This window comes from Emys orbicularis, chromosome 1, assembly GCF_028017835.1.
Source record: "Emys orbicularis isolate rEmyOrb1 chromosome 1, rEmyOrb1.hap1, whole genome shotgun sequence".
NCBI classification, from domain to species: domain Eukaryota; kingdom Metazoa; phylum Chordata; order Testudines; family Emydidae; genus Emys; species Emys orbicularis.
This window is the reverse complement of record NC_088683.1, coordinates 10,524,416-10,537,570: the sequence shown is the minus strand read 5'-3', so window position 1 is coordinate 10,537,570 and position 13,155 is coordinate 10,524,416. Positions and strand designations below refer to the sequence as shown.

The window sequence follows — 13,155 nt, the reverse complement described above, 5'->3', positions numbered from 1 at the left end:
CTCGTTTTTGATTCCACAGTGTACTCCAACTGTTGCTTTCATGCTGAATAAGCAAAAAGCTAGGGGTGAAAATCCTGGAGGAAAAGGTATCCTTAGATAAGTGATACCACTAAGTTTTCTAGTGTATTTTGTTTTTTTAATGGATATGGCATGAGATACATGCTCATCGGTTTGTTGAGAGCACTGCTAAGTGAAAAGCCCTTAAACTCTAAGAGAGCTGATTATTTTCCTTAAAATCTTTCATTATCCAAGGTGAAAGGATTTTTTAAAACCACAAGGCTTGGCAATTTTAGAAGCGAGAATGTTATTATTATATACAGTAGGGTACAGTATGTTTGGGAATGAGTCACTAGTACCATCTCCAAATGGTACTCCATAGTAAAACATTTGAGATGCTTTTAGAAGCAGCAAGTAATATGGTTCCAGCTTCATGACAGCCCTCTCTCATTTGAAAGCCATGCCATGATAATTACCCACAGCAGAACCTTCTCCTCTGGAACCCTCAACACTTCACATCCTCTCCTGTGGCTAGCCAGAGGAATTTACCACATCCTCAGCACTCATTCCAGACTTCCCACGTTTCCCAGGCAATCTGTCAGTCTCTTCTTAAAAAACAAACAAAACGTGCACTCCACCCCATACACAGCATGTTGTGATAGTCTTACTAGGAGATATTCTTGGTTATGAGAATAATGTTACACTAGTAATAGTGCACATATGAATACCATGTCTTCCACAAAAAGAATGAACGTGTCTTTTTTGACAAATCCTCTCTCCTTTTGGAGGTGCTCTGAGTATCTCTTCATGGTATATGCTGACAACCAATAAAACTGTGGTCACAAATGGGAATGGGACACTTGAGTGATCGTAACAGTAACACAGAGTTATGGTGAATGTTCCCCACCAAGCCAATGGACAGAGACCCTAAACAGAACAGCTATCACAAGGGTGCTGGGTGACAACACAAAACCACTGTAACTAATATTGCCCCGTATTGTTTCCAAACTTTATCTAATTTTCCACTCTGAACACAGCTAAGAACCTTTACTTCTACTCTGTTGTAAGTAATCATAAATTATTGTCACTGATCATGTTTAAAAAAAAAATATAGCTTCGCCCTGTCTACGATAAGTAATCACATTCTGCTTTGGGCTATGTAGCTTACTTCAAATTATTTCAGAATCATCTAAAAAGACACATTTTTCTATTAAAATGATGAATGGGATAAATGAGGTATGTAATAAATACTCATTTGTAAACAGACTTCTGTTCTCTCGAGGACAACACCTTACCTCACTGTGTATATCTTCCCTCGGGTATTTTCTAGTGACATCACTACTCTAAAATATGGTTCGTATAGGACTGTTAGGAAAGAGCAAGAACAGTCAGAATATAATCTCTTTATGGAAAACAGGGAACCTCCTCTTAGTAAAGCTAACAAACTGAGGACAGGTAAAACAGGCCACTAAAGCAAAAGGTCATTGCATAGAAAGTATATACGGTGACTTGGAGCAATCACCCAAGGATGAAGGGGAGAACATCTGAATAGTCAAGTCACACGAGAGGAAGACATTCTCTTTGAATAAAACGTATTCATTTGTGACAAATGGGTCAAATTCATTCCTAATGTAACTCCACCAATCTCAGTGATGGTAAATCAAGGGAAGTATGTGGTCTATTGATTTCAGTGTTCAGAGTAAAAAGGGAAGCATTATATATCTCACATGTGATTTTGCTCGGCAAAAATATCCAATAAACTGATTAGTGCACTCACTTAAATGGCAAAAAAAATATTACTTTTAATAGAAGGATGTTTTTTACCATATAGATTTTTTTTAAATAAAGAGAAAAAATATGAGACTTTTTAGCATAAAAACATTTATAAAATTTAAACAAAGATTTAATTAAGTAACACTTGCTCCCATTTTAACATTGGGACAATACATAATGGCAACTTTTAAAATATATAAAAGTGTGGATGGAGATCCATAATGATAATGATAATCAACTTTTAATGTTATGGTTAAAGCAAATGGACAGAACAATATTTCTCTACTCTTCAACATGAAATGAGACTATAATGTCACTGGCAGCTCAGTAAAACTGTTTTCCAACATGTAAGGTCTTAATGACAGCTCATTTCAGTCCAGGTAGCGAAGCAAATATGTTAACGGTAAATGCCTGGTCATTATAAGGAAATGGAAATATGCACTTTGGTTATCTATAGATTTTTTCCTCCATGCTGTCCCTATCTCACCCTGACACTCATGATTCGAGTGATGGAATGTCAATAAGCTATTTATGGCAAAGTTACCACATGTAAAACGCCACAACAAGAGAAAGCCCATTTGGTCTGCACACAATTTTGAGATGAAGAAAAAGTTTTTAAAACACAGGCTTCCAAAAATAAAAGGTTTCATAGGATGAGAGGTCTGCCACTAAGAACGCTAATTTAGAATTCTCAGAGCATCCCAAAACTCTATACTAGGACCTCAGCTACAAAAGCACTTGCCAGGAAAAACAACACCAATGCCAAAATTAAGTTTGTTGAGATTAAAATCAAAGATAGACAATTAAGTCTTTCCTCGGGAACACCACCCATGGGGAACGGACGAGGGAATGACAAACAGGAGGGTATGACAGAAAACTATTATTTGGACGTTTTATCCTTCATTTTGTTCAGTATTTAGATCTCTAGAGAGAAAGGCCATAAAACACATAATACAGAATTAATTATATATCCTTACAAACCTATCACCACAGTAAGTGGACCCTTCAGACTAATGCAGGCACTTCCTTAGTATGATTCTGATACAAGCAATTCATTTTGCACATTGGTGAAAACAATCCCAACACAATTTTCACACAGTGAGGCTACATTAGCACTTCTGGCAGTAAAACTTTTGTCAGTCAGGGGTGTGAAAACACACACCCCTGGCCGACATAAGTTACACTGACATAAGTGGCTGTGTGGACAGCGCTGTGTCAGGGGGAGAGTGTCTCCTGCCAACATAGCTACCGCTTCTCATTGCAGGTGGTTTAATTATGCCAACGGGAGAGCTCTCTACTGTCAGCACAGAGTGGCTACACAGGAGACCTTTCAGCGGCACAGCTGAATTGGTACAGATGTGGGTATGACTAAGGGTCACACAGATCCTAGATGTGGGTATTACTAAGAGTCACAGCTGCACACTAAGCAGTGTGGCCAACTTTCACGATTTTGTCATGAGCCTCATGATTATTGTTTGACTTAAAGTGCAGGCTCCTGGAGTCAAGAGGATATGTGATGATTTCAGCCTTCATTCTTAAAGAAAAAGTAAGTTTCTAGCCCTCGTGGCTGTGGAGAAAGCTTCAAAATGTGACCCTAATGCACCCTAAAGGCTCAAAAAGCAGAAGGTTATTAAAAAGAATACCAAATCTATTATTTTTACATAATCTCATGATTTTTGGTGAGCCTGATACATGACTTTTGAACATTTGCAATACTGCACTAAGGAAAGATAGGTTTAGGCTAGGTATGAATGGCTTTTAATGCAGATCACTGGAGTTTGGAAGAGACTGCCAAAGGAATCTACAGCAACTAGATTTAGCACTTGCAAAGCACTTTTCAAATGTGAACAAGATTAATCAAATTCGGCTAGGTAGGTAAGTACTGTCCTTGTTTTACAGATGGCCCACCCAGTCACCACATGGGTTGGAGGAGGGGCAAGAGAAACTTTCACTGAAGCAGTAGCAGCAGCTGCCAGGCAGTTAGTGAGGAGCAGCATGGACCAATCCAGCCAGGACCTTCCCCGTTGGACACAGTTTGGACCCAGGTCTAAACAGAAGATCCCGCCCTTCTACACAGAAGAGTTATCTTTGCCTCATGCATCTGTAACGCCGACCCACAGAGGGGTGTCAGCAGCAGGGTTCAAACTTGGGACCTCTGAAGCTAAATACATGAGCTTCTTCCGTATAAGCTAAAAGACACATCTCTTAGCCAAGGCTGTACCAGGCTCATCAATCTCTAGCTGGCCTAGCCACCATGTGAGGGGAACAGAGCACCACTCCCAGCAAGCAGGGGTTACATATTTAAGGCCTCCTCCAATCATATGTAGGGCCCTACCAAATTCACAGTCAGAGGGTTTTAAAATTGGTCAATTTCATGTTTTCAGATGCTGACATCTAAAATTTCACAGGCAAGGAGCACCCCGCAGCCAGGGGAAGACTCCAGGAGATGGAGGTGGATCTGATTTCCCCCATGCTGCTGGGAGCCTTCAGAGCTGGCAGTAGCCAGGGAGCTTCCTGCAGCTGGGGGAGATACCCGGAGGTGGGTCTGAGCTCCCCGCGAGAGCGGCTGTGCAAGGGAAGAGGAAGTCCCGTTCCTCCCCAGCCCAATGGACTAGCAGCTGGAGCCCAGTGAACGGTAGGAGCCCCCAGCTGGGTGCCCCCTGCTCTGCCCATCCAATAGCTAGATTTCACAGGGGAGATCTGATTTCACTGTCCATGATGTGTATTTCACAGCCATTAATTTGGTAGGACCCTAGTCATATGGACTGGGAAGGTACTAAGGAAAAACTACTTCAGTAGTAACACATCAGAACCAAAGGAGCACCAGGGCCCTCTAAAGACTCAGGATTTCAGTGATCATAGAATCATAGAATATCAGAGCTGGAAGAGACCTCAGGAGGTCATGTAGTCCAACCCCCTGCTCAAAGCAGGACCAATCCCCAACTAAATCATCCCAGCCAAGGCTTCGTCAAACCTGACCTTAAAAACCTCTAAGGAAGGAGATTCCACCACCTCACTAAGTAACCCATTCCAGTGCTTCACCACCCTCCTAGTGAAAAAGTTTTTCCTAATATCCATCTAAACCTCCCCCACTGCAACTTAAGACCATTGTTCCTTGTTCTGTCATCTGGTACCACTGAGAACAGTCTAGATCCATCCTCTTTGGAACCCCCTTTCAACTACTTGAAAGGAGCTATCAAATCCCCCCTCATTCTTCTCTTCTGCAGACTAAACAATCCCAGTTCCCTCAGCCTCTCCTCATAAGTCATGTGCTCCAGCCCCCTAATCATTTTTGTTGCCCTCCGCTGGACTCTTTCCAATTTTTCCACATCCTTCTTGTAATGTGGGGCCCAAAACTGGACACAGTACTCCAGATGAGGGCTCACCAATGCCGAATAGAATCATAGAATATCAGGTTTGGAAGGGACCTCAGGAGGTCATCTAGTCCAACCCCCTGCTCAAAGCAGGACCAATCGCCAGACAGATTTTTGACCCAGATCCCTAAATTGCCCCCTCAAGGATTGAACTCACAACCCTGGGTTTAGCAGGCCAATGCTCAAACCACTGAGCTATCCCTCCCCCAGACAGTCCCCCAATCTGCTGGCAATGCCCCTACTTATACAGCCCAAAATGCCATTAGCCTTCTTGGCAACAAGGACACACCGTTGACTCAAATCTAGCTTCTCGTCCACTGTACCTCCTAGGTCCTTTTCTGCAGAACTGCTGCCTAGCCACTCGGTCCCTAGTCTGTAGCAGTGCATGGGATTCTTCCATCCATGACAGTACTCCAGTCATGTGATTTATCCCTCCAGGTCTCTGTTATTCCAGTCACATCCTAATTCCATGATTGTGCCAGGACTTCCAGTTCTCCCTGCTTGTTTCCCAGGCTTCTTGCATTTGTGTATAGGCACTTAAGATAACTCGCTGATCGTCCTGCTTTCTCCCTTCCTGCACTCTCCTGCTCGTGCTTTCTCCCGGCATCCCACTTCCCCACTTACCTCAGGGGTTTGGTCTCCTTCCCCCAGTGAACTTAGTTTAAAGCCCTCCTCACTAGGTTAGCCAGCCTGCTTGCAAAGATGCTCTTCCCTCTCTTCATTAAGTGGAGCCCGTCTCTGCCTAGCACACCTTCTTGGAACACCATCCTATGGTCAAAGAATCCAAAGCCTTCTCCCCGACACCAGCTGCGTAGCCATTCATTGACTTCCACGATTCGACGGTCTCTACTCAGGCCTTTTCCTTCCACAGGGAGGATGGACGAGAACACCACTTGCGCTTCAAATTCCTTTATCCTTCTTCCCAGAGCCATGTAGTCTGCAGTGATCCGCTCAAGGTCATTCTTGGCAGTATCATTAGTGCCCACGTGGAGAAGCAGGAAGGGGTAGCGATCCTAGGGCTTGATGAGTCTTGGCAGTCTCTCTGTCACATCGTGAATCCTAGCTCCTGGCAAGCAGCACACTTCTCAGTTTTCCCGGTCAGGACGACAGATAGATGACTCAGTCCCTCTGAGGAGAGAGTCCCCGACCACCACCACCCGCCTCCTTCTCTTGGGAGTGGTGGTCGTGGAACCCCCATCCTTAGGACAGTGCATCTCATGCCTTCCAATCAGTGGACTCTCCTTCTGCTCCCTTCCCTCAGATGTATCATCTAGTCCACTCTCCGCATTAATACCTGTGGAGAGAACATGAAAACGGTTGCTCACCTGTATCTGCATTGCTGGTACATGGACGCTCCTCTTTCTTCTTCTGGAGGTCATATGCTGCCAAATTTCATCACTGTCCTTCTGTCCCCACTGCGCAGCCTGCTCTGATTCTTCAGAATGTTGTGCCCATAGAAACATATTCTGATGTTATAGTCTCGTTTCGTATTTGCACTTAGAACCAGCCACTGGGGTCAAAACACTCTTCTAGCCCCAAGAACATCCGAGGAAACAAAAGGAGACTTCTCTTCCCTGCCCTGCCCCCTTCACACCCTTCTGCCCCCACCAAAGGGAAAAAAGTCCCAAAGCAGAGGGGAATTTGGGGAAGAGGAGAGGTACGGTCCTGGATGTTGGAGGAAGACATGTTAAGAACAAAGTTAGCAATGCTGGAGGGTGGCATTAATGTTAATGATAGAGCACAGGTTTAAATGGGGGATTTGCAAAGGATAATTTTTTAAAAAGTTCTCCATCTGTCCACAAAGCAAGTCTGAGTAACCACATGAGACTACATCGCCATGGATTTATTACCATCTTCCTCTTCCTCCCTTCTCTCCAATTGTTTGTTGTAGACATCTGTTGCATCTTGTATTAATTAGACCATAAGCTCTTCAAGGCAGGGTTTAATGTTTTCCCATGTGCTTGTATAGTACCTAGCACAATTGACCCCATCACCGGGGAGCGGGGGGGGCCCTTTGGGTGCTACCACAATACAGAATATTAAAACAGCGGAGGAGAGAGGTTAACTGGCCAAAAATTACAGACACAGCACTCAGAAATCCCTTTTCTGTGGAAGTATAAACAGCAGAAGTATTATCATTTAAAAATGGATACATTATTTAACATTGTGATACAAGGACCTCTTCAGTGCCAACCACCAGATGGCAAGGAGTATATAGAGATACAAGGATTCCTTGGATTCACCAAAAGAATGTCGCAAAGGTCTCTAATGAAAGCCTATGTCACACTGATCATCATAATCATTGTGAGATGTTTGTATAGAAAATATGTGAAGAGTTATTTTTATATCTATATCCATATCCATATACATATATATACACACACACAAAAAATTATCGTCTCTTGCTCTGTGAGTTAAGACAGGTCACCAAAAGGAAATCCACATACTCCTGGCTGGGTAGGGGCGGACAAGTGCTTATCTCACCCTGCTTAGTCATATGCAAATTGAGTATTGTATCGGTCACAACGAACGAACGCCCATTTAGAATCTGAGTAAAATGCTAATATTTTGGGCGGGAACTAGAGGGAAAAACAAAAACTGCAGGAATTATCCTGTTAGGAGTAAGACAATGAACTTTTGAAAGTATATTTGGGGTACAGATGAACCCCCTAGGTATTCTCTCAATCTGTGAGGAAAAGATGTCAGTAATCTTATGAGAAGGGGTTTCAACAAAAATGGTTGAAAATGCTGGGGAAAGAACTTGATTTCCTCTATCATAACCATAACATTTTTCTTTAAACTATTAAAACAATTAAGGATCAGTAATGGACATTCATTTTTTATAGCACCATAGGCATGTGCAATGATTTACAAATAATAATATGAAAAGACTTGTCCCATGGATCTTACACTCCAGATCAAGTTAAAGAAAAGATAAAAAGAAGCGTTAAACTAATTGTATAGTGTCAGAGGTTTTCATGTGACTTTAAGGCGGGGCCATATTTATGTGTCTGCAGCAAAGAGATTATAATTTAATTTGGATGAATGGTAATACCAACATTTAAATATGAAGTGTGAGAGATGGAGCCAACAGAGTAAACTGACCAGCAGCAAACAAAGAGAGTAATGGCCTTTAAAAAAATTTAAAGGACAGTGAGTATTACTTGGTACCTGAGAACACAGCAGGTTGCCCATAGCCACACATTTAGGCTTTGTCGATCGGCGGGTAGCAATCGGTTTTTCGGGGATCGACTTACCGCATCTAGTCAAGACGCGGTAAAATCGATCCCTGATCGCTCTGCCGTCGACTCCGGAAATCCACCTCGGCAGGAGGCGGCAGCGGAGTCGGCGGCAGCGGTCGACTTTCCCGCGTCCTCACCGCTAGGTAAGCCGACCTAAAATACGCAACTTCAGCTACGGTATTCACGTAGCTGAAGTTGCGTATCTTAGGTCGGAACCCCGCTGCAGTGTAGACCTAGCCTTAGACAGTTTACATTTATTTAGATTAACTGTTATGTTATATTATATAGATTAATTAGATTATCAGGGAACTAGAACAGATCAATAGCTGCTTTGTTTCTTAATAAAGTTTGAAAAATGGCAAAGTTGACACCTGACAGTATTTAGGTAAATGAATGAATTACAATAGTAACAACAACAATTTAGCACTAACATAGCACTTTTCACGCAAAGGTCTCTCAACATGCTTCAAAAATTTACAGATTGAAAAATTAAGGTGCAGAGAAGTTACCTGACTTGCCCAAATCACACAGCAAGCCACTGGCGGAGAATTCAGAGAGCTGACTTCTGTTCCCAAGCACAAAATCTGTGCCACAGCCAATTGGATAGGCTGCCTCTACATGCAAGACATGTATTGTACACACCATAGGACCATCCCAAATTCCAGGCAATGGTGCCCGCATCACCATAAGGCAGTGAGATTCTCTGAATGAAGGTCCACATGAAAAAAGATTGCATAGGATTTTTAAACATTACATTATTCCATTCCCTCCCTCCCTAACAAATGATGCATGCATCTTCCTTTCCAGCTACATCTCAGCTTGAAACAAATCCTCGCCCTCCAGCCAGTAAATACAAAATTAATCAACAATGAGTTCTTGATTGTTTCACTAGGCAGATGTGGCTGATGCATTCTAGGCTAAGTGAAACCTAAGAATGAAAAGTGACATTTCTGCAAAATAACCTGTTTTTTAAATTTGTAATAAGAAAAAGCCTCAGTGTTCAGAATTTTCAGAGAAAATAGGCCTTTTTCCACATGCAGGTATCAGGTTTTGTTTGTTTTTTGCAGGTCGGAAGGGTGATGTCTCTCTCTCAACAGGATGAATAAATGAATTACAGAACCAAATAAGTTAAGAAAAACAAAAAGCCGGTTAAGCCCATACAAAACTTTGTTCAAAGCCTCCAAAGCTTTGTTCAGCTAGTATAACAAAAATCTCTTGGTTTATGCAAGGTTGCACAGACAATCTACTCCAACTGGCAATGCATGTTACATGGGTTGAACATGAATGTGTGTATTTTAGCTGCACTTTAAGGTTCTCAAACATGTGCTGACCATCTTTTTTATAGTTCTCAGAAAGGGAAAGTCTCCAGGGTTATTTTTGAAGATTATGCATGTACTTAATTTCTACTCACATGAGCAGTCCCTTTGATTTCAATGGGAATGCTCATATGAGTGAAGTTAACCAAATGCATAACCGTTTGCAAGATAGAGCCTTAGATTTTTCCAGCTGGCAAACACCCATTTGTTCATTGCTTATACTCAATTTTTTTTTTTTTTTTTTTTTTTTTTTTTTTAGCAAAATGGTGCTTTCAAGCCTCAAAGAATTGTCATGGGGACTTCTTCCTGAGAACTACAAAGGCAACTGCAGTGATTGATGTGGGAAGCTACAAATCCGCCATACATTTGAAATGGACAGCAATCTAAGGTGTCAATTTTCAGAGAAAAACAGCCTGCTATATTTTACAACTTGGATGTCATCAGAGAGGTTTTATATATCAGTTCTGATGAAATACAGTTCTTCAATACAGACTTTTTCAATAAGCTGGTATTGAAGTTTGGAGCATAACCATAAAAAAAAAATCACACACACATATATAAACATGCTATTTTGGTCTCCAGTATAAATAAGTTGGAGGGGAAAAAAGAAAAAATTATATCTTAGGACTGAGGTGCCGTCTTTCCGAGTTTCCTGGGGTTGCTTGACCCCCACTCTGCCACAGGCACTTCCCCCACTCCACCCCTTCCCCCCACCCTCTCCCCCAGCACGCCCTGCCTTTGCTCCTCCCCCTCCCCCCAGCGCCTCCTGCACGCCACAAAGCAGCTCATTGTGGCAGGCAGGAGGCACTGGGAGGGAGAGGGATGAGCTCATTGGTGGGGCCACCATCAGGCAGGAGGCACTGGGGGAGGGGGAGGAGCTGATGGGGGGGGCTGCCAGTGGGTGCTGAGCACCCACTATTTTTTTCCCATGGGTGCTCCAGCCCCGGAGCACCCACGGAGTCGGCGTCTATGTCTTTGGAAAATTCTTAAAATCAGTCAATTTTTAACCAACAACACTGTTCATATACCCTTAATACACATTTACATATATATGTTTGTGACAAAGTATTCAGTAATTTAATATCACATAATCTAACCAGATCTCTGAACACTTAAATACTGAAAATGAATCAGGCTAGCATCTTAGTTATTTGAATGCTCTCCCCACATAAAAGTTTTCTCCCAAAAAGTGACATCCTTGTGACACTAAAAAAGGACGTAATGGTTTTAAAGCAGCTGTGATATTAACAGGGCAAAGAGAAGAAATTTTCTGATAATAACCGTATTTGCTAAAGAGGAAAAGCACTACTGGAGGATAGAAACATTCTACTTCCCACGTTTTACAAAAGAGTTTGCCAAAAGCATAAAAATGTTAGGACATTGACATTTGTTTTTAAACCTTCAAATTTACATTAAAAACTTATTGCACTTACAAAATGCTGCGTCTTCAGGCGTTCCTCTTCTGTCGCAGCTCTCTCTCTAAGAATGGCTCTAGTCAAATGCTCATTTGAAGCAGCCCGCTCCCGCTCCAGAACTTTGCCAATTTCATCACGTACGTACTTTTGATCTTGTTTCAATCTACATGAAAAAAGGGTGAAAGAATTTAGAATGGAAATATATTGTCAAATAGCTTGAACGGACAAACAGATTATCATCATCAAAAGAGAACAGTAGTTATGACAATGTTAAACTATGAGTGGCTTTTAGAGCTCACTGCATATCCAATATCAATGCCAGAGATTTATATATGGCAATTTTGAGACTTAATCCAAAATATAAACCTTCTGGCATTCATATTGGATATGCACTGATTTTTATATATCACACATTCAGTATCAACATCTCTCAATATATGGATATATAAATTCACCATCCCAACACTGTACCCAAATCTTAACAGCATTACCTCTGAAATTAAGTAAAATAAGGAATAAAACTAATTAAAATCTCATGCTTAAAGAATATACAGTACATAGATTTTTTTTTTAAAGGAATTCTTGTTCAAAAATCCTCAGCTCAATTCCTTTCTCTGGCACTGATACACTGTTACTTTTGGGCAGGTCACATCTACTCAGTGCATCAGTTTACTCATCTGCAAAAAGGGTGTAACAGCTATGTTGACATACTTAACATTTGGAAAGTGACTTAAGAACATCGGATGAAAGGCGCTATTTAAGTGCAAAGTATTATTATTTCCTGAACTTTTGTTTTCGGAACTTAATCATGCATTATATTAGTCCCAGGGAATTCTCAACATGAATAGAATGTAATGTCACAAGCCATAAAATTAATGGAAATCTTTACAACAATATTTTTATAAAAATGCATGTATAAGTTACATGTACATGCAAACACATTTCAAAATAGCTTAGCCAATAAAAACACCTGCTTTATATAGATATATTCTCCTACCAAACATGAAAGTCAATATCTACAAGTTCATCACCGGTAATGGAATATCAAATAGTGTTTTTTAAATAGGCATCTGAAAAACAGTGAAGGAGATGAGGCTTCAGAATTTCCACTGAATATATGTGTTACCAAGGGAGCTGCAGAGAACAAATCATACCGCGCAGGGTCACTTTCTGAAAGGCACCAGCATTACAGTACATTAAAGTCTTCCCCAAGGAAAATGTTTAAGAGGGGTGGGGGATGGTGGGGAAGAAGACAGTTAGAATGTGTGTCATTTTTGTGCTCAGACACAACCAACTGGGAGTTTTTATAAAGTTTATTAAGCAGCATCTTCAATTACTCCAGCAAAAAGATTATGCAGACATGGACCAAATTCCATTAAGTGATTTCCCAAGGTCCCCCAAATTATTCCAGCAGCATCAATGCATTTAATCTATCGCACAATCAATGATGCAGTCAAAACACACACCAGTTTTCCTTTAGATTACAGAACTATTGTTTCACACAAAGAGAAGAAGTGTCAAAATAGAAGTCTCAATAGTTCCTTTTTTCTGAAGAAAGTAAAAGCAGCATTTAGACTTTTCAGAGATTAAAGATTACCGCCCCCCACACACCCCAATCACCTATTTTGTATTCTACTCTCTGCAGTTAAAGACTTGACTCCTCTTTTTATACATTACACTACTGATAGTATATTTCACATATTAATTATTGTATTTAAAGAAGCTGCCATTTGCTTGACTTTTTTTTTTTTTTTTTTTTTTTTAAAGCTTGGGATTTTTAGCTCAGATTCATGTCTCTTCATTTTTTTATTTGGCATTAGGCAGAATTATGCACCTTGATGTTGTCTCCTCTTAATCTCTTTTCCAAAGAGCAGAAAGTCAGTTACCCTAAACCTTATAAATAATAAGTTCCTATCTCCTTGATAAGTTATTTGATGGCTTAACTTAATTGCTGTTACATTCAACTTCTCTGCTAGGTATAAAATTTTTATTGAAGTTAATGTTTAAAATTAAATATATACAAGTTAAGAGGGAAGGT

The 13,155-nt window shown here is 41.0% G+C and overlaps 1 protein-coding gene across 2 annotated transcripts in view; it reads right to left on the bottom strand.

The window, feature by feature from the left end:
* The window catches only part of CHCHD3 (coiled-coil-helix-coiled-coil-helix domain containing 3), a 287,502-nt gene that overhangs the window by 182,738 nt on the left and 91,609 nt on the right, over nt 1-13,155 (bottom strand). For both annotated transcript variants that reach the window (XM_065414026.1, XM_065414031.1), the window contains exon 4: nt 11,136-11,280. In XM_065414026.1, coding sequence (XP_065270098.1) covers nt 11,136-11,280 — 145 coding nt within the window. The remainder of the gene's footprint in view (nt 1-11,135; nt 11,281-13,155) is intronic.